At 44.7% G+C, this 25,988-nt stretch overlaps 1 protein-coding gene across 1 annotated transcript in view; it reads left to right on the plus strand.

Annotated features, from left to right (window-relative positions):
• The window catches only part of LOC136577882 (dynein axonemal heavy chain 11-like), a 386,682-nt gene that overhangs the window by 68,923 nt on the left and 291,771 nt on the right, over positions 1-25,988 (plus strand). The window contains exons 12-15 of the mRNA XM_066577801.1: positions 6,198-6,314; positions 6,794-6,880; positions 9,206-9,364; positions 23,409-23,492. Of these exons, the coding sequence (XP_066433898.1) occupies positions 6,198-6,314; positions 6,794-6,880; positions 9,206-9,364; positions 23,409-23,492 (447 nt within the window). The remainder of the gene's footprint in view (positions 1-6,197; positions 6,315-6,793; positions 6,881-9,205; positions 9,365-23,408; positions 23,493-25,988) is intronic.

Below are 25,988 nucleotides of genomic sequence, written 5' to 3' on the forward strand. Positions count from 1 at the left end.
GTGACTGCTGCAGCGTCGATGCCAGGAGAATGAATGAGGATGCCGCAGCAGTCATCTGACTTCCAGTAATGTCAACTGTCACAACAAATGCCGGGACCACAGCGAGGCTGCAGTGCTGGATCCCAGTGGCAGAGGAGCAAGTATAGCTCAGTTTGTTATTTTATTATAGGCAGTCCTATTGAAGGGATGTTGTTTAATTTAAAGTACATATAAAGCTGTTCTTTATAAATAATTTGTTAGTCTGTAGCCCCCTATGACTTAGCAGTAGATAACACAGGTCCTTAAACTTGTTATATAGTAGATTGCTTTAAATTGCTCTATAAACTATCCTCACAAGGCAATTTACAGCAAGAAAACACAATGCACCAGTTTTGTATTAGTTTTATACAAAGTAAATCACATACCGTATATACCGGCGTATAAGGCGACGGGGCGTATAAGACGACCCCCCAACTGTCACCTTATACGCCGGTATTACAATGGAGAAAAAAAAAATCTGTACTCACCTCCCCCGGCGTTCTGTCGCGCTCCGGCAGGATGTCGCTCGCTCCTCGTCCCCGGCGCAGCATTGCTTTCTGAATGCGGGGCTTGAAATCCCCGCCTCCAGAAAGCTAATACACACGCCGTCAGCCAGTTACAGAATGGCTGTGATTGGCTGAAGGCGCACGTGGCTTCAGCCAATCACACTATTCAATGACATCATTGAATGGGTGTGATTGGCTGAAGCAATGTGCGCCTTCAGCCAATCACAGCCATTCAATGCTGTCATTGAATAGCTGTACCGGCTGACGGCGTGTGTATTAGCTTTCTGGAAGCGGGGATTTCAAGCCCCGCATTCAGAAAGCAATGCTGCGCCGGGGACGAGGAGCGAGCGACATCCTGCCGGAGCGCGACAGAACGCCAGGGGAGGTGAGTAATGATTTATTTTTTTTACACTTTTTTTTTTTGTATTACCGGCGCATAAGACGACCCCCGACTGCAGAGCAGATTTTTCGGGGTTCAAAAGTCGTCTTATACGCCGGTATATACGGTATTTACACACTAAAAAGCATCACATTTCTCATAGCCTGGTATTTTGCCTATTTAGGAGCCTAACGGGGAAAATCTACTGTTCCATCCTTGGCACCTTTCATTAACTTTAAATTGAGACAACCTCTACATCAGGGGTGTAGCTACAGGGGGTGCAGAGGTAGCAGTCGCTCCTGGGCCCTGGAGCCTTATGGGGCCCAAAGGCCTCTCTAACACATAAGGAAACACTAGTATTATAGATGGCATATGGATGGTTAGGGGGCCATGTTACAAATTTTGCATTAGAGCCCCCTACATTTAGCCTCTGCCTAATCTTTTAAGATTCTAGCAATGCCCCCGCCTGCTGGTGTAGCAACGATGGGCTCCTTAAGAGACCCAACAATACAAAGGAAAGTTGTGGGAGGGTCTCCATGCTGAACTTTTGCATCCGGGCTCACAAGCCTTTAGCTACACCTCTGCTATACATATATTAGTAAGTTAGTAGAGAGGAAAGGGGACATCAATTCTATATTTTAACCCTCCATCAAGAACCTAACTTCAATCCACTATTAATCATTTAGTATCTTTTAAGGTCCAGTTTCTAAAGAATAAATGTCTTCTCTGCATAATAAATACATGAGCCTGTCCTTGTCTACTGCTAGAAACAGGCTCATGTCTGTATAATGGGAATACAAAACTGATTCACAAAAGAAAACATTATAATCTTTCCCATATGAAATCTCCAGCCAAGCAAAAAAGGAAAACAAAAACACGAGCAGCAAGTTTACATCCACCTCACAATTCAGAGAAGATTATTCAATCTTTTTGTTTTGTACTAGAAATGTTACATACAACTTTATACATTTATATCACTGTGTAAAAGTTTTAGGCAGGTGTAGAAAAAATGCTACAAAGTAACAATGCTTTAAAAAATAAAAGTGTTAATGTTTTTTTTAGGTCAATTAACAAAATGCAAAGCGAATGAACAAAAGAGAAATCTAAAATCAATATTTGGTGTGACCGCCCTTTGCCTTCGGAGTAGCATCAGTTCTTCTAGATACACTTGCTTACAGTATTTGTAGGAACTCGGCAGGGAGGTTGTTCCAGACATCTTGCAGAACTAACCACAGATCCTCTGTGGATATAGACTTGCTCAAATCCTTCTGTCTCTTCATGTAATCCCAGACAGACTGGATGATGATGAGATCAGGGCTCTGTGGGGCCGCATCATCAGTTCTAAGACTCCCTGTTCTTCTTTACTCTAGAGATGGTTGCCAATGACATTGGCTGTATTTTTGAGTTTGTTGTCCTACTGCAGAATAAATTTGTAGACGCCTTCTATTTTTGGGAAAAAAACCTAACTTTTTTAGCATTTTTTTCCATACCCACCAAAAACTTTTACACAGTACTGAATGTGACTAGAATATTACATATCTGTGGCTCTTTCTCCTCTCTATCTCTGTTTCTTTTGTTTCTTTACATTTGATTTTTACAAAAATATTATTGAAAACTGAAAGCACAGAAGACTTTAAATTGGTATCGAATTCTACATTTTTATAGTTAATGAGGCCTGTTTACTGCCGTCCGGGAATGGCATATGTCAGAACTAGCACTTCCAGTTTTTCTGGAATTTCGGATGCAACTTCCTAAACGTTCGTGTGCATGTACCCGAACTGTGAAGTAATCCTACTGTTTTTTTTCCATAGGCTCTTCTATAGGAGAGAGGTACTTAATTACTTTTTGCAAAGGTCCACTTGGCTCCCTGAGTCTGCCATCAGGTGGAAGTGCAGCAGATCCAAGTAAAAATGGGCTAAATATGTTCTCAGAGGTTTTTAGATGCCAAACACATACCAGAGTGTAGCACAAAATATATCCCCAGAGACGCAAAACAAACACCGCAATGCAGAACAAAATATCTCTCTAGAAGCACCCTACAAAAATCACAGTGCAGCAGAAAATACCTTCCAAGAGGCGCAAAACAAATACTGCAGTGCAGCACAAAATACTTCCCAAGAGGTGCCCTACAAATACTACAGTGCAACACAAAATACTTCCCAAAAGGTGCCCTACAAATACTACAGTGCAACACAAAATACTTCCCAAGAGGCGCCAAATATCCCAGTGCAGCACAAAATGCTTCCCCAGCAGGAGCACTAAGAATCACAGTGCAGAACAAAATATGTTCAGCATGATCACGCAGCATTAGAGTACATCCACAGGGGATGTAAAAATTGCAATGTGGATTTAGCTGCAAAATCTGCATCTTTTACACACAGATTTTGCTGTAGAATGCACTGCAGATTTCACCTCACTACATTGAAATTGGTTAAATCTTACTGACAAAAATGACATGCTACGGATTGAAAATCAATGAGCATGTCACCAGTCTTCTAGGTCTGGAAACACAGCCCATCTGAAATGCAATGATTTATTTTACATTGGGTTTTGCTTCCAACCCCTTCCTCCCCAAGTGCAGCCATGTTACTTGGGGGGGACTTGGAAGCAAAGCCCCACATAAACTGTCCGCACTTTTAGAGTGGGGTCAAGAGTGGGAAGCAAAACCCCATGTAATCTGGTTTAGTGGTGAGATGGGGAGCAAAGTGCCGCCAGATTACATGGAGCTTCATTAGTTCTTTTACCCCTTGATCGCAGCCGCCAGACAGATATTCCCTAGATTGCTCTCACATAATTACATTATTACTTGCTAATTATTTTTCTCTCTTGTCTCTGACTCTCGCTCTACTGACAGTGGAAAAGAAAATGTCACTGACTCACTGTTTTATGCACTGTCCATTTGAGTTACAGTCTGTTACAGAGCATCATTACAGTTAGTCTCACCATCACCACATGTAGAAGCGGGGTCAGAGAAAATGGTCCCAGACCTCCAGGATGTGATGATCATGTATATCACGAGGCCCCATGGAGACTGCTGGAGAACAAGCAGCACCTGGGGCCCTCCCTGTATAAGGAGAATAAGGCAGAACATGGGGCCTGGAGCGAGTACTCTAAGTGCTACAATTACATTCCGGCCCTGGAAGTATCACTGTTGCATCAGTTTCTGTATGTTTCAGAAATAAAAAAGACCTTAAGGAAGGGACATAGCTAGTACTGGGACTCAACAATAAATGTGTGTCTAATTAAAGACAGAGCAGCGGGAAAAAACTCCTGCCACAGCCAGAATTGTGAGGAGGACGAGCGTAAATAACCGATCTTCTGGGGCACATACAAATAACATTAAAGGGATCCTGTCATTAGGTTCATGATGTCCGATCAATGGGCAGCATAAACATGAGACAGGTATGCCTGTAGGCTCCATGCTATGGTGTTTCAGAATAAATATACTTTGAAGTTTGAGCTCCGAGTCAATGGGGTGGACGGTGCTGGCCTCTCCTCGCTTGCTGCATGCGGAGTGACAGCTCTCTTCCACAAGCATAGAGAGGAGCTGTCAGTCTTTATGTATTAGGTGGGGAGAAGCCTGCGCGGCCCGCCTCCATGACTCGGAGCTCAACTATGAGTCAGCTCTTCAATAATCAGAATCTTTATTTCTATAGCGCCAACATATTCCACGGTGCTTTACAACTGGAGGAATAATAAATCAGTAGAGTGAAATGTTATGAAAACAAATGGACAAAAAAAGAGAGGTGCCTGACCAAAAGAGCTCCCAATAGAGATGATTCAATTTTTATACATTGTAGTTTTACTTGCATCAAAGGAAAAGCAGAAAAAAAGAGGAGAGTATTAGCATTTTTATTTTTTCTGTATTTCTCTGTTTATTGTTCTTTTTTTCCTTACCCCCTTCCTGCACTTTTACGTAAAAGTGCATCAATGTATGTCAAGGTGATTGTGTGGGCACTGCCACTGAAAACTCTAATCCCAGCAGTTAATCCTTTTAGCTGCGATCACCAGTCATGGCGACAGATCACCAAGGCTGGCAATACTATGGAGACAACCGGCACCAAAGAAAGGACCTCAGTGTTGTCTCTTATAAAAGCCTGTTTGGGCAGAACGAGTAGTATGCCTAAACGGGTGCATATTTCTATGTACAGGCATAATTCATTGACCTACATATGTCTTCTGCATGTTTCATTAAAAAAAATGAAGTTAAATAAAAATTCCTTTATAGCATTTAAAAAAATAAACATTGTTAAGAAAAAAATCGAATAAAAGCAGGAAATAAAAAGTGGAAAAAAATTGCAGAATATTTTCTTTTACTTGTCCCTAAAAATTAAATAGAAGCTAACCGCTAAGGGTGAGTTCACACTTGCATCTTTTTTTGTGGATCCTGTTTTACAAAAAACGGAGCCGTACAAAATGGAAGTGAAATGGAAATGAACAGGAAACATTCTTTTTTGTCTTTTTGACAGATCCTTCAAATTTCCGTTCATTTTCCCTTCCATTTTTCAGCATTTTTAACAGATCCATTTTTTTACTGCTTGTCTTGTTTATCTTCCTCTCCCTCCCATTATTTCCGCATGCCTCCTGCCCTCTGTGCATGTCCAGAAATAAAACCCAATACAGAGACAGAAGGAAACCGTCTGAAAACGGATTGCATTCCATTTTTTCCAGTCTCCGATTAACTGCAATGTAAAAAAAACCTCATTTTGTTTTTGTTCCATTTTTTGAACTGGAAACAAAATCGCAACAGCCTGCACTTTTTTTCTCCAATGTGAAAACAGAAAACAGAAACATTTGCGAAACATTGAAACTGAAGGTATTCAATTTCAATGCATTTTCTACAGCCAGGAAAATTGAAATGTTTTCTTTTCATTTTGCTGCTCCCACAACGGAACAGCTAGACGGAAAGCATAAATGCTAGTGTGAAATGGCCCTAACCTTTATGTACCCCACATGCTACATGTAGAAAACACAACTTGTCCCACAAAAAATCAAGACCCCATATTTGCTGCATCGATTTAAAATAAATAAATAAAAGTTTTTAGTTTTGGGATGGGGAGATGAAAAATCCCCAAATTTGTCCTGAAGAGTTTAAAGGATCTAACATCCATCCTTAATAACAGAAACATTTTTTAAATCAATTTTTACTATTTTTTTTTTGTGGGAAAAAAAAAAATATTCCATTTTTTTAAAAATCCAATATGTAGCATATACGGCTGTAATTTTCAGGCCACATTATTGATTCTGAGTATAGAATAGACGGAGGTGAACTATCTGCTTCTTTCCTTTCTTAGGAATTGCCAGAGAGGTGGAAAAATCTCCAAAAGATTGCATTCATAGTAAAGCATGAAGTGTCTCCTCTGCAGGCAAATGAAGTATCTGTTATCAGGAGGAAATGTGTCCTTTTCGAGGTGAGATCAGTTCTGTTCTCTGAAGCAAATGATTTTTCTCTTTTTGTTCCGATAACAGGCTGCAGCTAAGCTTCACTGAACTGAGAAATTGTAAACTCTTAGAAAAAAGGGTGTCTAAAGATAACAATTCAATGTTTCTTGGTAATGCACTCTGGATGGATCTGATAATTTAAAGCCCACTTCAGTAAAATGCTAGTGAAGCCCGCGTGTCTTTTATCTTCAATTATGTCTAATCTTTTTCCAATTCAAACACTGCATAACTCTTGTAAGATCAAAATATAGATTTTAAATGTTTTCATTCTAGTTGGAGAGCCTCACCTGCAGGATCCATGTCATTAAAATGCAATTAGTTTCCAAATGATTTTTAACGTGTGCCAAGGAGAGAAAAGTATTTGATTTACAAGATGCTAAATTTTGGGTTGATATAGTGATTACAGATTGTGTCACTGAAACGTTTTTTGCTTTTTTTCCCCACCCAGGTTAAGCAGCATGAATTTAGAAATCGGTTTAAAAATGAAATAATCTTCAAATTTAATGCAGAAGATCCGTACAAACATTTAGACAAGGTATCACTTCTGATTTCTTTTATGTAGAAGAAAATGCAAATTTTAAAATGTTCATGGAGTAAAGAATTATCTGTATCCATGGCAAGGAAACATAGAGCACATGCTTTTTGTAATCTTAATTTGGTTGGAAGATATGCAGTAACAGGCGTCTTTATAGGAGTCGGCACTCAGATTTCCTGATACAGAGCTCCAAATCACCTGCGTGAAATTAGAGGTCAAAGGCAATATTCCGACTACTTGTATCCGCCATAAACACATATAACAAAATGGTAAATGTAGAAACTATAAATTGTTCCCCCAAAATTAAAACCCATATTGCTGCATTGATGCAGAAGTTTAAAAAAAAGTTATTAGTTCTGGAATGGCAAGATGAAAAAAAAACAATTTTTTTTTTGGTCCCGAAGGCCAGGCCTGATCACCTATATTTTTTTTTACTAGTTATAACCAGATAGTGAAGCTTATTCAATTTCTTTAATCTGTTTTTTATTTCCTGATTGTTTTTTTTTTTTTATTCTATTTTTTGATATGATTATGGGGACGGCCATCTTGCCTAAGCTGCAGTTAACAGCATTTAGAGATATGCTTTACAGTAGCCTCAAGGGACATAGGCATAATAGACAGGAGCTGTCTTCTGTAGGAAAGTGTTTTAGACATGCTCTATGATGTGTGCTTAAGTCATTGTGCAAGGAGGGGAGGAGGTGACATCACTTATTGTGTCCGAAGGGGAGCCGTGAGGACTATGCACAGCAGCGAACCTGGAAGTGGAGGGATCTGCGCAGACGCCGGTGCTGGGAAAATGCAGATAATCAGGGTAACTGGCTGTGTCAGTGCTGGATTCCATGCCAGATTCCCTGCACGGAATTCGCGTGTGCCATGGACATGAGGCCTTAGTATTTGCCGGGCATTCCCAAAACAGTACCCACAGAAGTTAGATGATGGTCTGACTGGCTTCATTCAAAAAAATTGGTCAGCATAGTAAGACAACTACTTTAACTTTAGGTAGTGATATTATTTCTACCTTCTTTACATGTCGTTGGTGGTCATCCTTCCTAGAGATGAAAGAAGAAAAGTCTGGAACAAGGCTCAACGTCCAAGTAAAGATGTTTTGGCAGTGAATGCAGGATCAAATCTTCTTTATTGAAAAGATATAAGCAGAATAAAACCACCATAAAATGTGTTGGATTAAGGACAGCAGTGTCACATTAGGTGCTAGCTAATCTATCCATAGCTCCACCAGTTTGGGACATTCGAAAGTGTGCATCCAGATTTGAAGATTTGATCCTCCATTCACTGTAAAAAGCCTCTTTACTTGCAAGGTTGTGCTATGTGCCAAACTTTGTTTCTTCTTTCATCTGCACATCATCTCAAGCCCACTACCTGTGAGGCGTACATCTGTCTGGCAGCACCTCCACATAGAGGATTGACTCAATCTTATAGTCTCACCATAGCCCTCGCCTCTAGGCACCACCTTAGGGTTGCTTCACTAATCCTCTTTCTATGTTTCCTTATAAATGTCTGTGGTCTCATAATCTTTTAAAAAAAAAAGATTTCTGGTTATTTTTATGCAGTGGACTGTCTACTTTTATTGGTCCACGATGTAGCCGTTCATCCTACTTGTCTTGTACTTATACTGTATGCTCTAAAATAATGCTGTAATGCAGAGGCATGACTGGAAGCATGCAAAATCTATAACAGGGCCCCCCACCTACCATGTGCCATTTATAGTACTGGTGTCTTCCTATAAAGGGGACTCCTAAGGCTCATGGGCCCCGTAGGAACTGTTGCCTCTGCACCTCCTATAGCTACTCCCCTGCTGTAACATCTTTGACATGTTCAAAGGTGTTTTTTACTTTTCTGTGTCATGCTTTTTCATAGACTCTAGCTTGAGGAACTGAAGCTCCAGGTATCAGGAATTCATAGTATGTACTCTGTTAATTGATGTTAGCAAATTTTGCTTGCCTATAAAAATTCAGTGAAAGAACAACAAAAAACGAAACCCTTAAAGTGTCCGACATTAAATATGTAACCTATTTTCTGACTACTAGACAAAGCCGTTTTCTGTATAGTCTTAGAAGAAGTAGGATATGAATTACTTCCACTCATCCGGAACCTGTCTATGAAATTCCCAGCCACAGTTTGACAGTGTTGTAACTGTTAGTGTTAAGTAGAACTTCGGCTATCCAAGCAATGAATCATCCCCTGTAAATACAGAACGAGCACTTTCTAAGACTTAGTCAAGTGTAACAGCAGATAATTCACACTTCTTGGAAACAAACTGTCACAACTGAGATGCAGCGTCTTTTGACAGAATATTCTTTTCTGTAGACCCATAGAAATATTTCAAGGTTGGAAGATGAGATGAGAAAACTGCAGGACACGGCAGACCTTTTTGAAGTGAACATTCCAGAATATAAGCAGCTACATCAGTGTCGGGCCGCCAGCATCTTGCTGAAGTTTGTATGGGATATAGTAATATTTGTGCGGGTAAGGTGAAACTAATAATTTGTATTTTTATTAAAAAGAAGAAAAGAAAAAAAAGTTTACAACCCAACCCAGAAAATTATAATAGAATTTAATTACAAGTTAATTACACATTTATGCCTTTCTCTGATTCCCAGCTTCTCGATCATCAATCTTGAAAGAGGGTGGAGTGTCCCATTTTGGGATTACCAGCAGTCAACTGTTATTATGTAATTGAACTCTCACTTCTGATCAGAGGGGTTTATGTACATTCTGACAGATTATATGTTTATTCTGGAAGACCTACCTGAATAAAGTTAGAGTTAAATACTGTAGGGCTGGGCAATATAGCCTAAAAATAAAATCGCTACATTTTTTTCACCTTTTAGACAATTTTTGATTCTAATTAGAGTTGAACGAACGTACTCTGTCGAGCTTGATGCTCGTTCAAGTATTAGCATGCTCGATGGTGCTCGTTACTCGAACGAGCATCACGCCGTGTTCGACCCTGCCCCAGTTTTTGGCTCCTCCACGCTGTGACGTGCCTGTTTTGGCCCCTCCCCGCCGCGACACAGCGCACGCCAATTGCAAATTTTTTGGCAGGCAGGGGGAGAGAGAGGGAGAGGGAGAGAACACAAACCAAGAAAAAAAAAATGCTTGGGACCCGCCGTCCCACATACAAAAATGCTCGAGTCTCCCATTGTAGTCAATGGGGTTCGTTACTCAAGAAGGGCTCTAGAATTTTACGAAAAGCTCGTCTCGAATAACGCGGACCCGAGCATTTGCTCGGGTGCTCGTTACTTGGGACGAAATTATCGCGATGCTCGAGGGTTCGTTTCGAGTAATGAACCCCATTGAAGTCAATGGGCGACTCGAGCATTTTTGTATATCACCGATGCTCGCTAAGGTTTCCATTTGTGAAAATCTGGGCAATTCAAGAAAGTGATGGGAACGACACAGCAACGGATAGGGCAGGCGAGGGGCTACATGTTGGGCTGCATCTCAAGTTCCCAGGTCCCACTATTAAGCCACAATAGCGGCAAGAGTGGGGCCCCCCTCCTCCCAACAACTTTTACTTCTGAAAAGCCCTCATTAGCAATGCATACCTTAGCTAAGCACCACACTACCTCCAACAAAGCACAATCACTGACTGACTGCTATCCAAGCAATGAATCATCCCCTGTAAATACAGAACGAGCACTTTCTAAGACTTAGTCAAGTGTAACTAACACTCCGCTGCCACTTCTCCTGGGTTACATGCTGCCCAACCCCCCCCCCCCCCCCCGCACGACGCAGTGTCCACAGCGCACACCAAAGTGTCCCTGCGCAGCCTTCAGCTGCACTCATACCACACCACCCTCATGTCTATTTATAAGTGCGTCTGCCATGAGGAGGAACCGCAGGCACACACTGCAGAGGGTTGGCAGCGACCCTCTTTAAAAGGGGCGGGGCGATAGCCCACAATGCTGTACAGAAGCAATGAGAAATATAATCCTGTGCCACCGCCATCAGGAGCTGCACACGTGGGCATAGCAATGGGGAACCTATGTGCCACACACTATTCATTCTGTCAAGGTGTCTGCATGCCCCAGTCAGACCGCGTTTTTTTATAAATAGTCACAGGCAGGTACAACTCCGCAATGGGAATTCCGTGTGCACCCACAGCATGGGTGGCTCCCTGGAACCCACCGGCTGTACATTAATGTATCCCATTGCAGTGCCCATCACAGCTGAGGTAACGTCCGATTAAATGCAGGTGGGCTTCGGCCCACACTGCATGCCCCAACCTGACCGGGGTTTTTAATTCATAGACACAGGCAGGTACAACTCCCTATTGTGAAGTCCGTGTGGACCCACAGCATGGGTGGGTGCCAGGAAGCCACCGGCAGTACATAAATATATCCCATTGCATTGCCCATCACAGCTGAGATAATGTCATGTTTAATGCAGGTGGGCTTCGGCCCACACTGCATGCCCCAGTCAGACTGGGGTTCTTTAGAAGTGGACACATGCAGTTACAACTCCCTGTGGACCCACAGCATGGGTGGCTCCCTGGAACCCACCGGCTGTACATAAATGTATCCCATTGCAGTGCCCATCACAGCTGAGGTACATCCGATTAAATGCAGGTGGGCTTCGGCCCACACTGCATGCCCCAGTCAGACTGGGGTTCTTTACAAGTGGACACATGCAGTTACAACTCCGTGTGGACCAATAGCATGGGTGGGTGCCAGGAAGCCACCGGTGGTACATAAATATATCCCATTGCATTGCCCATCACAGCTGAGGTAATGTCATGTTTAATGCAGGTGGGCTTCGGCCCACACTGCATGCCCCAGTCAGACTGGGGTTCTTTAGAAGTGGACACATGCAGTTACAACTCCCTGTGGACCCACAGCATGGGTGGCTCCCTGGAACCCACCGGCGGTACATAAATATATCCCATTGCAGTGCCCAGCACAGCTGATGTAACGTCAGCTTTAATGTAGGTGGGCAAAAAATTAATTGGATTACACTGTAGGCGAGGGCCCCAAAAAATTGGTGTACCAACAGTACTAATGTACGTCAGAAAAATTGCCCATGCCCAACCAAGAGGGCAGGTGAAACCCATTAATCGCTTTGGTTAATGTGGCTTAATTTGTAACTAGGCCTGGAGGCAGCCCAGTTAAAATAAAAATTGGTTCAGGTGCAAGTTTCAACGCTTTAATGAGCATTGAAACGTATAAAAATTGTTTACAAAAATTATATGACTGAGCCCTGTGGGCCTAAGAAAAACTGCCCGTTCGGCGTGATTACGTCAGGTTTCAGGAGGAGGAGCAGGAGGAGGAGGATGAATATTATACACAGATTGATGAAGCTAAAAGGTCCACGTTTTTGATGGTGATAGAGAACAATGCTTCCATCCGCGGGTGCAGCCTACGTATTGTTTAGGTATCGCTGCTGTCCGCTGGTGGAGAAGAGAAGTCTGGGGAAATCCAGGCTTTGTTCATCTTGATGAGTGTAAGCCTGTCGGCACTGTCGGTTGACAGGCGGGTACGCTTATCTGTGATGATTCCCCCAGCCGCACTAAACACCCTCTCTGACAAGACGCTAGCTGCAGGACAAGCAAGCACCTCCAGGGCATACAGCGCGAGTTCAGGCCACGTGTCCAGCTTCGACACCCAGTAGTTGTAGGGGCAGAGGCGTCACGGAGGACGGTCGTGCGATCGGCTACGTACTCCCTCACCATCCTTTTACAGTGCTCCCGCCGACTCAGCCTTGACTGGGGAGCGGTGACACAGTCTTGCTGGGGAGCCAGAAAGCTGGCAAAGGCCTTAGAGAGTGATCCCCTGCCTGTGCTGTACATGCTGCCTGATCTCTGCGCCTCCCCTGCTACCTGGCCCTCGGAACTGCGCCTTCGGCCACTAGCGCTGTCGGATGGGAATTTTACCATCAGTTTGTCCGCCAGGGTCCTGTGGTATAGCATCATTCTCGAACCCCTTTCCTCTTCGGGTATGAGAGTGGAAAGGTTCTCCTTATACCGTGGGTCGAGCTGTGTGTACACCCAGTAATCCGTAGTGGCCAGAATGCGTGTAATGCGAGGGTCACAAGAAAGGCATCCTAACATGAAGTCAGCCATGTGTGCCAGGGTACCTGTACGCAACACATGGCTGTCCTCACTAGGAAGATCACTTTCAGGATCCTCCTCCTCCTCCTCCTCAGGCCATACACGCTGAAAGGATGACAGGCAAGCAGCATGGGTACCCTCAGCAGTGGGCCAAGCTGTCTCTTCCCCCCCCTCCTCATCCTCCTCATGCTCCTCCTCCTCCTCCTCAACGCGCTGAGATATAGACATGAGGGTGCTCTGACTATCCAGCGACATACTGTCTTCCCCCGCCCCTGTTTCCGAGCGCAAAGCGTCTGCCTTTATGCTTTGCAGGGAACTTCTCAAGAGGCATAGCAGAGGAATGGTGACGCTAATGATTGCAGCATCGCTGCTCACCATCTGGGTAGACTCCTCAAAGTTTCGAAGGACCTGGCAGATGGCTGCCAACCAGGCCCACTCTTCTGTAAAGAATTGAGGAGGCTGACTCCCACTGCGCCGCCTATGTTGGAGTTGGTATTCCACTATAGCTCTACGCTGCTCATAGAGCCTGGCCAACATGTAGAGCATAGAGTTCCACCGTGTGGGCACGTCGCACAGCAGTCGGTGCACTGGCAGATGAAACCGATGTTGCAGGGTGGCAGCGTCCGTGTGGGACTTGCGGAAATGTGCGCAGAGCCGACGCACCTTTCTGAGCAGGTCTGACAAGCGTGGGTAGCTTTTCAGAAAGCGCTGAACCACCAAATTAAAGACGTGGGCCAGGCATGGCACGTGCGTGAGGCTGCCGAGCTGCAGAGCCGCCACCATGTTACGGCCGTTGTCACACACGGCCATGCCCGGTTGGAGGCTCAGCGGCGCAAGCCAGCGGTCGGTCTGCTCTGTCAGACCCTGCAGCAGTTCGTGGGCCGTGTGCCTCTTCTCTCCTAAGCTGAGTAGTTTCAGCACGGCCTGCTGACGCTTGCCCACCGCTGTGCTGCCGTGCCGTGCGACACCGACTGCTGGCGACGTGCTGCTGACACATCTTGATTGCGAGACAGAGGTTGCGTAGTAGTAGGAGGAGGAGGAGGAGGAGGAGGAGGAGGGTGGTTTAGTGGAGGAAGCATACACCACCGCAGATACCACCACTGAGCTGGGGCCCGCAATTCTGGGGGTGGGTAGGACGTGAGCGGTCCCAGGCTCTGACTCTGTCCCAGCCCCCACTAAATTCACCCAATGTGCCGTCAGGGAGATATAGTGGCCCTGCCCGCCTGTGCTTGTCCACGTGTCCGTTGTTAAGTGGACCTTGGCAGTAACCGCGTTGGTGAGGGCGCGTACAATGTTGCGGGAGACGTGGTCATGCAGGGCTGGGACGGCACATCGGGAAAAGTAGTGGCGACTGGGAACTGAGTAGCGCGGGGCAGCCGCCGCCATCATACCTTTGAAAGCCTCCGTTTCCACAATCCTATACGGCAGCATCTCCAGGCTGGTAAATTTGGCTATGTGCACGTTTAACGCTTGAGCGTGCGGGTGCGTGGCGGCGTACTTGCGCTTGCACTCCAACACTTGCGCTAGTGATGGCTGGACGGTGCGCTGAGAGACATTGGTGGATGGGGCCGAGCACCGCGGAGGTGAGGGTGTGGGTGCAGGCCAGGAGACGGTAGTGCCTGTGTCCTGAGAGGGGGGTTGGATCTCAGTGGCAGGTTGGGGCACAGGGGGAGAGGCAGCGGTGCAAATCGGAGGCGGTGAACGGCCGTCGTCCCACCTTGTGGGGTGCTTGGACATCATATGTCTGCGCATGCTGGTGGTGGTGAGGCTGGTGGTGGTGGCTCCCCGGCTGATCTTGGCGCGACAAAGGTTGCACACCATTGTTCGTCGGTCGTCTGCACTCTCAGTGAAAAACTGCCAGACCTTTGAGTACCTCGGCCTCTGCAGGGTGGCATGGCGCGAGGGGGCGCTTTGGAAAACAGTTGGTGGATTATTCGGTCTGGCCCTGCCTCTACCCCTGGCCACCGCACTGCCTCTTCCAACCTGCCCTGCTGCTGCACTTGCCTCCCCCTCTGAAGACCTGTCCTCAGTAGGCGTAGTAAACCAGGTGGGGTCAGTCACCTCATCGTCCTGCTGCTCTTCCTCCAATCCTCTGTGCGCTCCTCCCTCGGACTTACTCCAATTACTACTACCTGAGTGATAGACAACTGTGTCTCATCGTCATCGTCCTCCTCACCCACTGAAAGCTCTTGAGACAGTTGCCGGAAGTCCCAGCCCCATGCCCCAGACCCCGGGAACTTTCCAAAGGTTGGGCATCGGTCACGACAAACTCCTCCGGTGGGAGAGGAACCATTGCTGGCCATTCTGGGCAGGGGCCCGGGAACAGTTCCTGGGAGTCTGCCTGCTCCTCAGAATGTGTCATTGTAATGGAGTGAGGAGGCTGGGAGGAAGGAGGAGCAGCAGCCAGAGGATTCAGAGTTGCAGCAGTGGACGGCGCAGAATTCTGGGTGGTCGATAGATTGCTGGATGCACTTTCTGCCATCCACGACAGGACCTGCTCACACTGCTCATTTTCTAATAAAGGTCTACCGCGTGGACCCATTAATTGTGAGATGAATGTGGGGACGCCAGAAACGTGCCTCTCTCCTAATCCCGCAGCAGTCGGCTGCTATACACCTGGATCAGGAGCTCGGCCTGTGCCCACACCCTGACTTGGGCCTCCGCGTCCTCGCCCGCGTCCACGTCCTCTAGGCCCACCCCTACCCCTCAGCATGCTGTATTACCAGTAGTGCAGAAACAGAACGCTGTAATTAAATGTGCCGCTTATTGGCCTGTGGTTGGAGGCTGAGTTCGCTTACGGAACGCACAGCAGAGCCAGGAAACAATTTTGCACACGCCTGTAGTGAGACGTAGGTGCGTATGACTGAGCTAGTGGAATTCACAGCGCAGAAGCAGTCAAGTGGCCAACGGCCAGTAGTAGGCCTTAAGTATTTTGCTTCTATTTTTTTTAAATGCTGAGCTGATACAGCAGACAGATACTGTAGGCAGCGTATAATATTATGTATACTCTTTCCCTCTGGCGGGATGACAGCGCTGATGTTACAGAGACAGCAGATACAGGAAACAATTTTGCGCAAGCCTGCTGTAACGTTTAGCTGCGTATTAATTAGGACTACTACCCCCAGCAGACACGCAGTAAACTGAAGACAGTCACAGGCAGCCCAAGTATAGTATTTTTCCCCAATTTTTTGGAAAAAGCATACTGCCTATATAGCCTGAATATCTCTTTCCCTGCCTCACCAGTACTGGCCCTATACTCTGTACAATGACTGCAGACTGCGGACGCAATGCTCTGCACGGCCGATATACAAAAAAAAAAAATTGTGCAACACTGCTTAAAGCAGCCTCAACAGTACTGCACACGGTCAGATGTGGCCCTAAGAAGGACCGTTGGCGTTCTTTAAGCCTAAAATAACTCCTAACGCTCTCCCTATAGCAGCTCCAGCACCAGCAGCACTTTCCCTGATCTCTGTCAGAATGCATCTGTGGCAAGCCGCGGGAGGGGCCGATTTATATACTCGGGTGACACCTGATCTCGCCAGCCACTCACTGCAGGGGGGTGGTATAGGGCTTGAACGTCGCAGGGGGAAGTTGTAATGCCTTCCCTGTCTTTCTATTGGCCAGAAAAGCGCGCTAACGTCTCAGAGATGAAAGTGAAAGTAACTCGAACATCGCGTGGTACTCGCCTCTAGTAACGAGCATCTTGAACACGCCAATACTCGAACGAGTATCAAGCTCGGACGAGTACGTTCGCTCATCTCTAGTGCTCGCTCATCTCTAGTGCTCGCTCATCTCTAGCTATAGGGCTTTTACAGGCAAAATAATTAAGAATGTTTGTTTTCATACTGTAAGAACCATGCAGCAAATAACCACATTAAAAATCCATGGCAATTCACAATCAGACACGTGCACAGGCAGGGAGAGTCATGAGAGCAGCTCATAGGAGAAGAAGGAAGAGTTGGATGTTGTGGGATGTCACAGAAAAACATAAGGGCTGTATCCTTCACCATCAGCTACCACTAGTCATAGCAGCACCAACTTCAGGTCCGCAGCTTGGTCTTCTCACAGGACTTGTGTAACCTGGGCATTCTTTCAAACCGCAGGTGATGACAGAAAAGTGATCATCTATAAGATCTGCGGTAAGCATTTAAAATACAGCAAGTACATAAACAACCTCCACATAATGCGTATGAACAGTTACATGAACTCTCATCATCTGCTGTCTCGAGGGCAAAGCGTTTGCCTCATTCTGCGCTCTTTTTTACTGCTGCAGCTGCCTCTTGCGTCATCTCTCTCCTTATGCAGTAACCTCTGAGTACAGGGAAGAAGTTTCGTGTAGTGGCAGTAAAACGCTTAATTCAGGCGCCTCTTCCATAATTGATGACCCGGCTGCAGGCTTCAGAGCCAGGAGTGGGGGAAGGAGAGCAGAAGTTGCGCCACCAGCATCACCTTCACTGATATTGAGATCTACCCCATATTTCATCATGTTCCAGGTCAGCAACCAGACCTCCATTTCCCCACTGTAGGAATGCCTTCCACAATGGGATTCTATGTGCTTACCCACAGTACCGGATACTTAGCCACCATTTTTTGCACACAAACCCATCTCTGACCTACACCACCAAATGAGTAATGCAGCGCTTTATAAACAATTGCCCAGGTTTACATTCACTGCTTGAAAAGGCCAGGAAAGGGTAGTTGCACTTTCAGTGTTCACACCCAGTTGCATCTTCTTGAAGACGTTTCTTCACCTAAGGGAGAAATATGAAGGGGGGATAATATAGGTCCAGAGGCAGGGTAGAGGCTACACAACATTCTATCCATCCATCACTAACCCTAGCTATTCTACGTGGATGGCAGGACCACCTGGAGGACACTCTCAGGTCTGACCCCAAAGAATGTGGACCATCATCCTTAGGCACTTTGAGGCATATGAGTACTTTTATGCTGCAGTAGTGCTTGCAGAAGGACTGTCACATTGCCCACACTAAAACATCAGATCATAACTGGGTGGCCACCCTCCTTGATTTCCGCTACATGGCTAAAATGACAAATCTCATTCTAGCAGGGGAGAGGAATCTCAAAATACAGCCTGAGTAGAGCATTTTCCCATGGCCATGGGGATGCATCCACATTGGATTGCAGCTCTGAGATTAATTGCAGATGAATAGGAATCCCCTGCGGTACCACCACTACCGATGGCAAAGGAAGAATAACAGAGGCGTGGCGTAGTTTTTTCAGCCGGTTGCAGCCTGCAGCAACAGCAAAGGGTAGTACTCACCCTTGCTGTTGGGTGAGTACTACATTGCTTTTAAAACAAGTAACTCACTTGCTGTCTCTCTTGGCATCATTTTTGACCTTGGAGACCCTACGAGGGCCTTTTTTTGTTGTTTTAACTTACACCCATGTGCTACAAGTGACTCCCACACCACTGTACACTATTTTTACCAATTTTATGGGAGAAGTACAGTGTTCCATAGATGTGTGCCTGTGTTTTCTTGCAATTTATGTGGCTTTGGCTGCACTTGGGACGACATGGAGGGCAAATTAGTGTACCTGATTTTTACTCCCATTGCCTTCAATGGGAGTCGGAATTAGTTGTCCCAATTCATGATGATTTCGGTGAAATCTGCCCAATTCTGACACTAATCGCTTATCACTAGTTATAGATATACTTGCGCTATGATGTCCATATTCCTTAATAGGGCATATGTACACTGCCTGTTTTTCTGAGACAATCCCTTAAACCCCTTGAGTTGTGTTCGTTCCACAAGAAAAGGACTTGGATGAACAAAGATTGTCTACTACAAACAGCTGTGACTCCGGTTCTATCAGTGCTACAAGCATGCTTTTTGGTGTCATTTTAAAGCAGATTCTTGGCTTAACACCAAGAAGCTTATCAATAACACCGAGAGAACCAGAACTACAGCTGTTTGAAGTGGGGTCGAGAGCACTGAATTTATAGCAGTCACTTCAGTCCAAATGGGGGACGATCATAAAGCAGAGAAGATCTGTAATTCCTCCATCTATCCTCCTGTTTCAGGGGAGGGTTAACATAGATTTTTGTTCATGTTATCCTCCTCCCTTCCCCTTATGAATCAGCATATTTGCTCTCTGATTGTCACATTTGGGGGTCTATTTTTTTCCCCAGAAAAGGAGTGGGAAGATAAGCACTTGCTCATGTAATTACTCTTCTACACCATTTAAACTCAAAAATGCTGTAGTCCTTGCTGACTGCAGTATGTATACATTTTACTAGTAATTTTTTTTTTACAATAATTTTTATTGAAAATTTTCCAATATGTAAAAGAATATGGCAGTAGACAAAGTTATACAGGCGTCTCATGGTTATTCAGACGTATCATGAGTAATTACAAAACACTATGTAATCTTGCTATGCTAATGATAACAATATTGCAGTATTCCAGAATAGCCAGGATTTTCTTGCCTTTCATTGTCATTTTTCTTGTACAAGCAGTTCACAGAAATCAATGGCCTGAGCAGGGGCCAAATTGCAGATCAAGAAGGGAAAGGAAGGAAGGAGGGAATGCTCTGGGGGCAAGGGGGTTCTTCTCTCCTGAGGCTGCTACCCAGAGGGTAGAGGAAACTGCAAGGCCATGTTTTCGGTATTATATTTATAGAGAGGTTGATGGGCTAACCCCCATTACAGAGAGGGCATAATCTATCCATGGTGTCCAAATACTGAGTAATCCGTCATACTTGTTTTGTGTTATCGTTGTTAATTTTTCATTAATCAAGTACCAGTTCATTTGGCACTTAACCTCGGAAAAGTCCAAGCTTTTTGCCAGGAACGAACAATAGTTTGTTTTGCTGCTGGAAAGAAGAATGAGATTAGTTTTCTAGAGTATGGATATATACCCTGTTTCCCTGAAAATAAGACATACCCTGAAAATAAGACACAGCATGATTTTCCAGAATTTTTGAGGATGCAAAATGATTTTTCAGGCTTTTGGAGTATGCTTGAAATATAAGCCCTACTCCAAAATTAAGCCCTGCTAACAGTTAATTAAACAAGTCAATTTAAATAGTGTCCAGGCAGCTATACATGTGAAAAAGTTAAACCTTTTTGAACAAAAATTAATATAAGACACTGTCTTATTTTCGGGGAAACACGGTATGTATTTTCAATCTGTTTGTTCAACAAAGCTTCCCATGGGTTTTTACGCAAGTTATGGTAGGTTACTGAATTTGTCCAATCCAGAGTCTTTTGACCCTAGGGCAGGACCACTATATGTGGAACATGTCTCCAGGGGAGTGGCAACCACAGAAGCAATCCTTGGAGTAGCTGGGGACCGCATGTGCTATTCTGGTGGGAACTAAGTATCAGCATAGTAGAATTTTATATGATGTTTCTAACATTAGTGTATTGCAGTGTATCTACAATTGGTAGACCTCCGAATCTGAGACCACTTGTCCTCATCTAGGGTATTGCCTATATCCCTTTCCCATCTTTAGGCTGCATTCAGACGAATGTATATCGGCTCGGTTTTCACGCCGAGCCGATATACGTTGTCCTCGTGTGCAGGGGTGGGAGGATGGAAGAGCCAGGAGCAGGAACTGAGCTCCTGCCCCCTCTCTGCCTCCTCTCCGCCCCTCTGCACTATTTGCAATGGGGAGAGGTGGGGCGGGGCTAATTCTCGGAACTTAGTTCCGCCCCCAGCCCACCTCTCCCTATTGCAAATAGTGCACAGGGGCGGAGAGGAGGCAGAGAGGGGGCGGGAGCTCAGTTCCTGCTCCTGGCTCTTCCATCCTCCCCCCCCCTGCACACGAGGACAACGTATATCGGCTCGGCGTGAAAACCGAGCCGATATACGTTCGTCTGAATGCAGCATTAAACATATGATAGTTGTGCGCGGTATGTGGAATGTACAAGTCTTGAGTAGATTTGCAAGATTAGGCCTTTTACTTGTGGGTATGTAAAACAAAATATTTCAGAGGAGGTTATAGTTAATGGGAAGTTTGTGTTCTTGAGAAGAGAGGATAGAAAATTTTTAAGCTGTAGGTTATGAAATATCTCAGAAGGTGGTAGGTCTATATTCTTCAGAACGGTGGGGAATGTACCCATGCCATCCGTTAAAAAAAAAGTTATTTTCCCCTTACACAATGCTTTTTTGAAAGAGAACAAATAAAATTACACATAATTGATATCACTGTATCCATAAGAACCTGCACTATAAAATATTATATTATTTATCTAGCATGGTAAATTCCATTAAATATTTATTTATTTAAAAAATGCCAAAATTGCAATTTTCTGTTAATTTTGCTCCCCCAAAGCCAGAAATAAAAAATAATCCAAAAGTCATAAAATACCTACCGTATATGGAATCAATAATAGGTCATCCTACAAAAAGCAAGCCATCATTCCCCTCTGTCGATGGAAAAATAAAAATGCTCTGTTCTTGGAATGTGGTAACACACAAAATGCATTTTTGTTAAAAAAAAAAAGGTTTTATATTGTGCAAAAGTAGTAAAACGTAATAAAGCCTAAATAAATCTAGTGTGGTCATTCTTGTAATGACCCATAGAATAGAGTTCAAATAATATTTTTACCGCACGGTGTATGCTCCAAAAATAAATCCCCCCTCCCCACAAAAAAATAGTGAAATATCTTTTTTCATTTAAACTATTAATAAAAATACATTATAGTAGTTATTCAATACATATATAGACCCACAGTTGGTACCTGTAAGAACAAGAACTCACAAAATACAAGGTCTCATACAGCCACATTGATGAAAAATTAAAAAGTTATGACCGCTGGAACACAGAAGGAGAAACAAATTACTGGTTTTAAGGCTAAAATTAAATATGTCACTTAAGCTGACTGAGTTCTGTTCCAAATATTTTTACAGTAGACATAAATTCAAAATCTACAATAAGAAGCTGACATTTCAGGAGTGTTTTCCGATTTCAATGTGACTGTAAAAGCATATAAATAATCAGTAAATCACTGCAGATATTTTGTAGGATACGTTTACTCCAGACACTTCTAAGACACAGTGAAAGATATACCCAATGCAATGTTCAGCAGACTATATATGTTATTAAACATTGGGGTAATAGAAACACTATTGGATACGCAGAGCACATAAGGTGCTTAAGGTGTATTTGTTTTCTATATATAGCTGTTTGTATAGGAGCTGCATACACAAAACGGTGAAATATGTTCAATCAACACTCTATATGAGATGTGTTAGAACAATGAAAAAAAATGGTTGCAGAAGTGTGCATACCTTTAAAATAGGGAGGACATTTTGAAATGAGTTTATAGCACTCTTGGTACTATTCAATTCTATTTTTTTTTATTATGTATGACCCACAGTCGGGTCACTGCATGAGCTCATCCTTTATCTACCTCAATTAATAAACTACATGAAAATAGTTGCTGCTGAGACTCTGCTAAATTAGTTGACATCTACATGCTCTGGCCAATTAAACACTGACGTTGATAAGTTTGGCTATTTGTTTTTCATCATTGCTATAATTGCATAGTCATTACCTTGGTGTGAAATTGCACTGCTAGCAAGATTTTATGTGTGACTCTTGAGTTAAAGTGAGGAGCAACCAAACAAGTCCACAAAATCAATGCCAACAGCTTTGTTTAAACCCAAATTATGGGAAAAACAATCTGTATCTTAAGTGTAAATGGAAACGTGGATTTACTTTTCTGTCTACAAAGGTACAGAAAATGTTAAATTACTATAGTCAACTATTTACTTTGAAAAATACTTTAAAGGGGTTGTCCCGCGCCGAAACGGGTTTTTTTTTTTTTCAACCCCCCCCCCGTTCGGCGCGAGACAACCCCGATGCAGGGAGGTAAAGAAAGCTCACCGGAGCGCTTACCTTAATCCCCGCGCTCCGGTGACTTCTCTACTCACCGCTGAAGATGGCCTCTTCCTCCGTGGACCGCAGCTCTTCTGTGCGGTCCACTGCCGATTCCAGCCTCCTGATTGGCTGGAATCGGCACGTGACGGGGCGGAGCTACACGGAGCTACACGGAGCCCCATAGAAGACTGCAGAAGACCCGGACTGCGCAAGCGCGGCTAATTTGGCCATCGGAGGCCAAAAATTAGTCGGCTCCATGGAGACGAGGACGCTAGCAACGGAGCAGGTAAGTATAAAACTTTTTATAACTTCTGTATGGCTCATAATTAATGCACAATGTACATTACAAAGTGCATTATTATGGCCATACAGAAGTGTATAGACCCACTTGCTGCCTCGGGACATCTCCTTTAAGTTTCCAACTCCCTTAAATTCTGAAGGTTTTGAAGACTTTATGAACAATGTAAATATATCAATATGGCAAAATAATATTCACTGTGGTTCTATTAACACAGCTTGATTTTATATAACTAGTGAGTACAGAACATTACATGGCACCTAGTGACATTTTCATATTTTCTCACAAAGTTGCAATTTTTGCTTTTGCATTAGACAAGCATCAAGGACTGGATGAAAACGCCATGGAAACAGATAAATGTTGAAAAAATGGATATGGAGTTGAGAAGATTTGCAAAGGTAAGGACAGGTAATGCATGCAAAGACATGTTTTACATAGAAAATATGTCATTCTCATTTGGTGTGAGTCACTTAAACTATTGATGAGCTATCCTTGCATGTCCACCATTCGGAATCCCCGCCGTTCAACTGAAAAAGAAGTCCACACTACTCGCGTGAGTTTTGTGGCCTCTTCTCAGGCATGTGACGTCAAGTTCATTGGTCACATAGACTGAGAGCAGCTCGGTCCCTTTCAGGCTCAATGGGATTGAGCTGCAATACCAGACACAGCCACTATATAATGTACGGTGCTATACCTGGTATGGACTGAAGCAACAGTAGCACTCATCAGCTGATTGTCGGGGATCCTGAGTGGCAGACCTTCGCTGAGCAACTATTGATGATCTAGCTGAAGGACAGGTCATCAATAGTTTACTACTACAAAACCCCTTCAAGTATGCAAAGATCTATATGTGATGCTATTTTGTAGGGTCTTTTAATGTGGTAGTCCCAGCATAGTAGCATCCATATCCTGTGGATATGATATACTGTAAATGTCTATAATGGGAACAACCCTTTAACCTAAAAGTAGGTTTCAGGTATTTTTCACTTCTATTCTTTTAAAAACATGTCTTCAGCCAAAAGTGAAAACTTGTCTTATGGGCAGTAACTGTGTACGTATTTTTCTTGTAAACTCATCTGTTTGGGCTCCAAACTTCCTGTCAGCCATATTAGCTATCATTGCATCAAAATTTCAAAAAGATTCTCCCTCTCAAGCTCCTTTTAGCAACCATTCCCATCCCTCTCACTATGCCTGATTGAATCTTTGCCTGTAGTTGCGTAGCCTAAAGGATTTTTTTTGCTGTCGCATTGCACTATAAGTATGATATTCTAGCTCCTGCTCAATGTCTGTACTCAGACCAGCGACAGAGGAAGAAGTCTCCAAACTGCTCTTCTCTGCTCGCCCCACCACCTGCGCTAGCGACCCTCTCCCCTCACACCTCCTCCGATCCCTCTCCCCAGTGGTCATCTCCCATCTCACCACTATATTCAACCTCTCTCTGACCTCTGGCATCTTTCCCTCTTCTTTCAAACACGCCATCATATCCCCACTGCTAAAGAAGCCGACTCTTGACGCGACTGACGTTGCCAATTACCGACCCATCTCAAACCTCCCCTTTATCTCCAAACTACTTGAACGGCTGGTTTACTCCCGCCTTGTAAGCTATCTATCAGAGAACTCTCTCCTCGACCCCCTACAGTCTGGCTTCCGACCCCAACACTCGACAGAAACTGCCCTTACAAGGGTATCAAACGACCTACTGACAGCCAAATCGAGGGGCGACTATTCCCTACTGATCCTCCTCGACCTCTCCGCAGCATTTGACACTGTCGACCATAAACTCCTCCTCAGTATGCTTCGCTCCATCGGCCTAAAGGACACCGCTCTCTCCTGGTTCTCCTCCTACCTATCTGACCGCTACTTCAGTGTCTCCTTTGCTGGCTCTACCTCCCCTCCTCTTCCCCTTGCTGTTGGGGTCCCCCAAGGCTCAGTCCTCGGCCCCCTCCTTTTCTCTATTTACACAGCACCTGTTGGACAAACCATCAGGAGCTTTGGCCTCCAATACCACCTCTATGCTGATGACACCCAGCTATATACCTCTTCCCGTGACATCTCTGCACCTTTCCTCCAAAACATCACCGACTGTCTGTCTGCTGTCTCTAACACTATGTCCTCTCTCTACCTAAAACTAAACCTCTCTAAAACTGACTTACTGGTATTTCCACCCTCCACAAACCGACCTCATCCTGACATCTCCATCTCAGTGTGTGGCACCACCATAACTCCCAAACAGCATGCCCGCTGCCTTGGGGTCATATTCGACTCCGATCTCTCATTTACCCCCTACATCCAATCTCTCGCCCGAACATGTCAGCTGCACCTCAAGAATATCGCAAGAATCCGCTCTTTTCTCACCATAGACACGCTGAAAACACTTGTTGTTGCCCTCATCCACTCACGACTCGATTATTGCAACTCATTGCTGATCGGCCTCCCCTGCACCAGACTCTACCCTCTCCAATCCATCCTGAATGCCGCAGCCCGGCTCATATTCCTGTCCAGCCGCTACTCGGACGCCTCTGCCCTGTGCCAGTCACTGCACTGGCTGCCCGTTAAATACAGAATTCAATTTAAACTTACTACCCTAATCCACAAAGCCCTCCACAATGCAGCGCCCCCCTATATTGCCTCCCTCATCACAATCCATCACCCAGCCCGGGCTCTCCGCTCGGCAAACGAAACTAGACTGCACACCCCTCTAATTCGAACTTCTCACTCCCGCCTCCAAGATTTCTCCAGAGCAGCACCAGCCCTCTGGAACGCATTACCAAAGGATACCCGGGCAATCCAGGACTCGAAAAACTTCAGGCGTGCTCTAAAAACGCACCTTTTCAGGGAGGCATACCGCATACCCTAAACCGACTCCTCTGTATGCCACCTGATAACATGCTCCC

This window comes from Eleutherodactylus coqui, chromosome 8 (assembly GCF_035609145.1).
Source record: "Eleutherodactylus coqui strain aEleCoq1 chromosome 8, aEleCoq1.hap1, whole genome shotgun sequence".
NCBI lineage: Eukaryota > Metazoa > Chordata > Amphibia > Anura > Eleutherodactylidae > Eleutherodactylus > Eleutherodactylus coqui.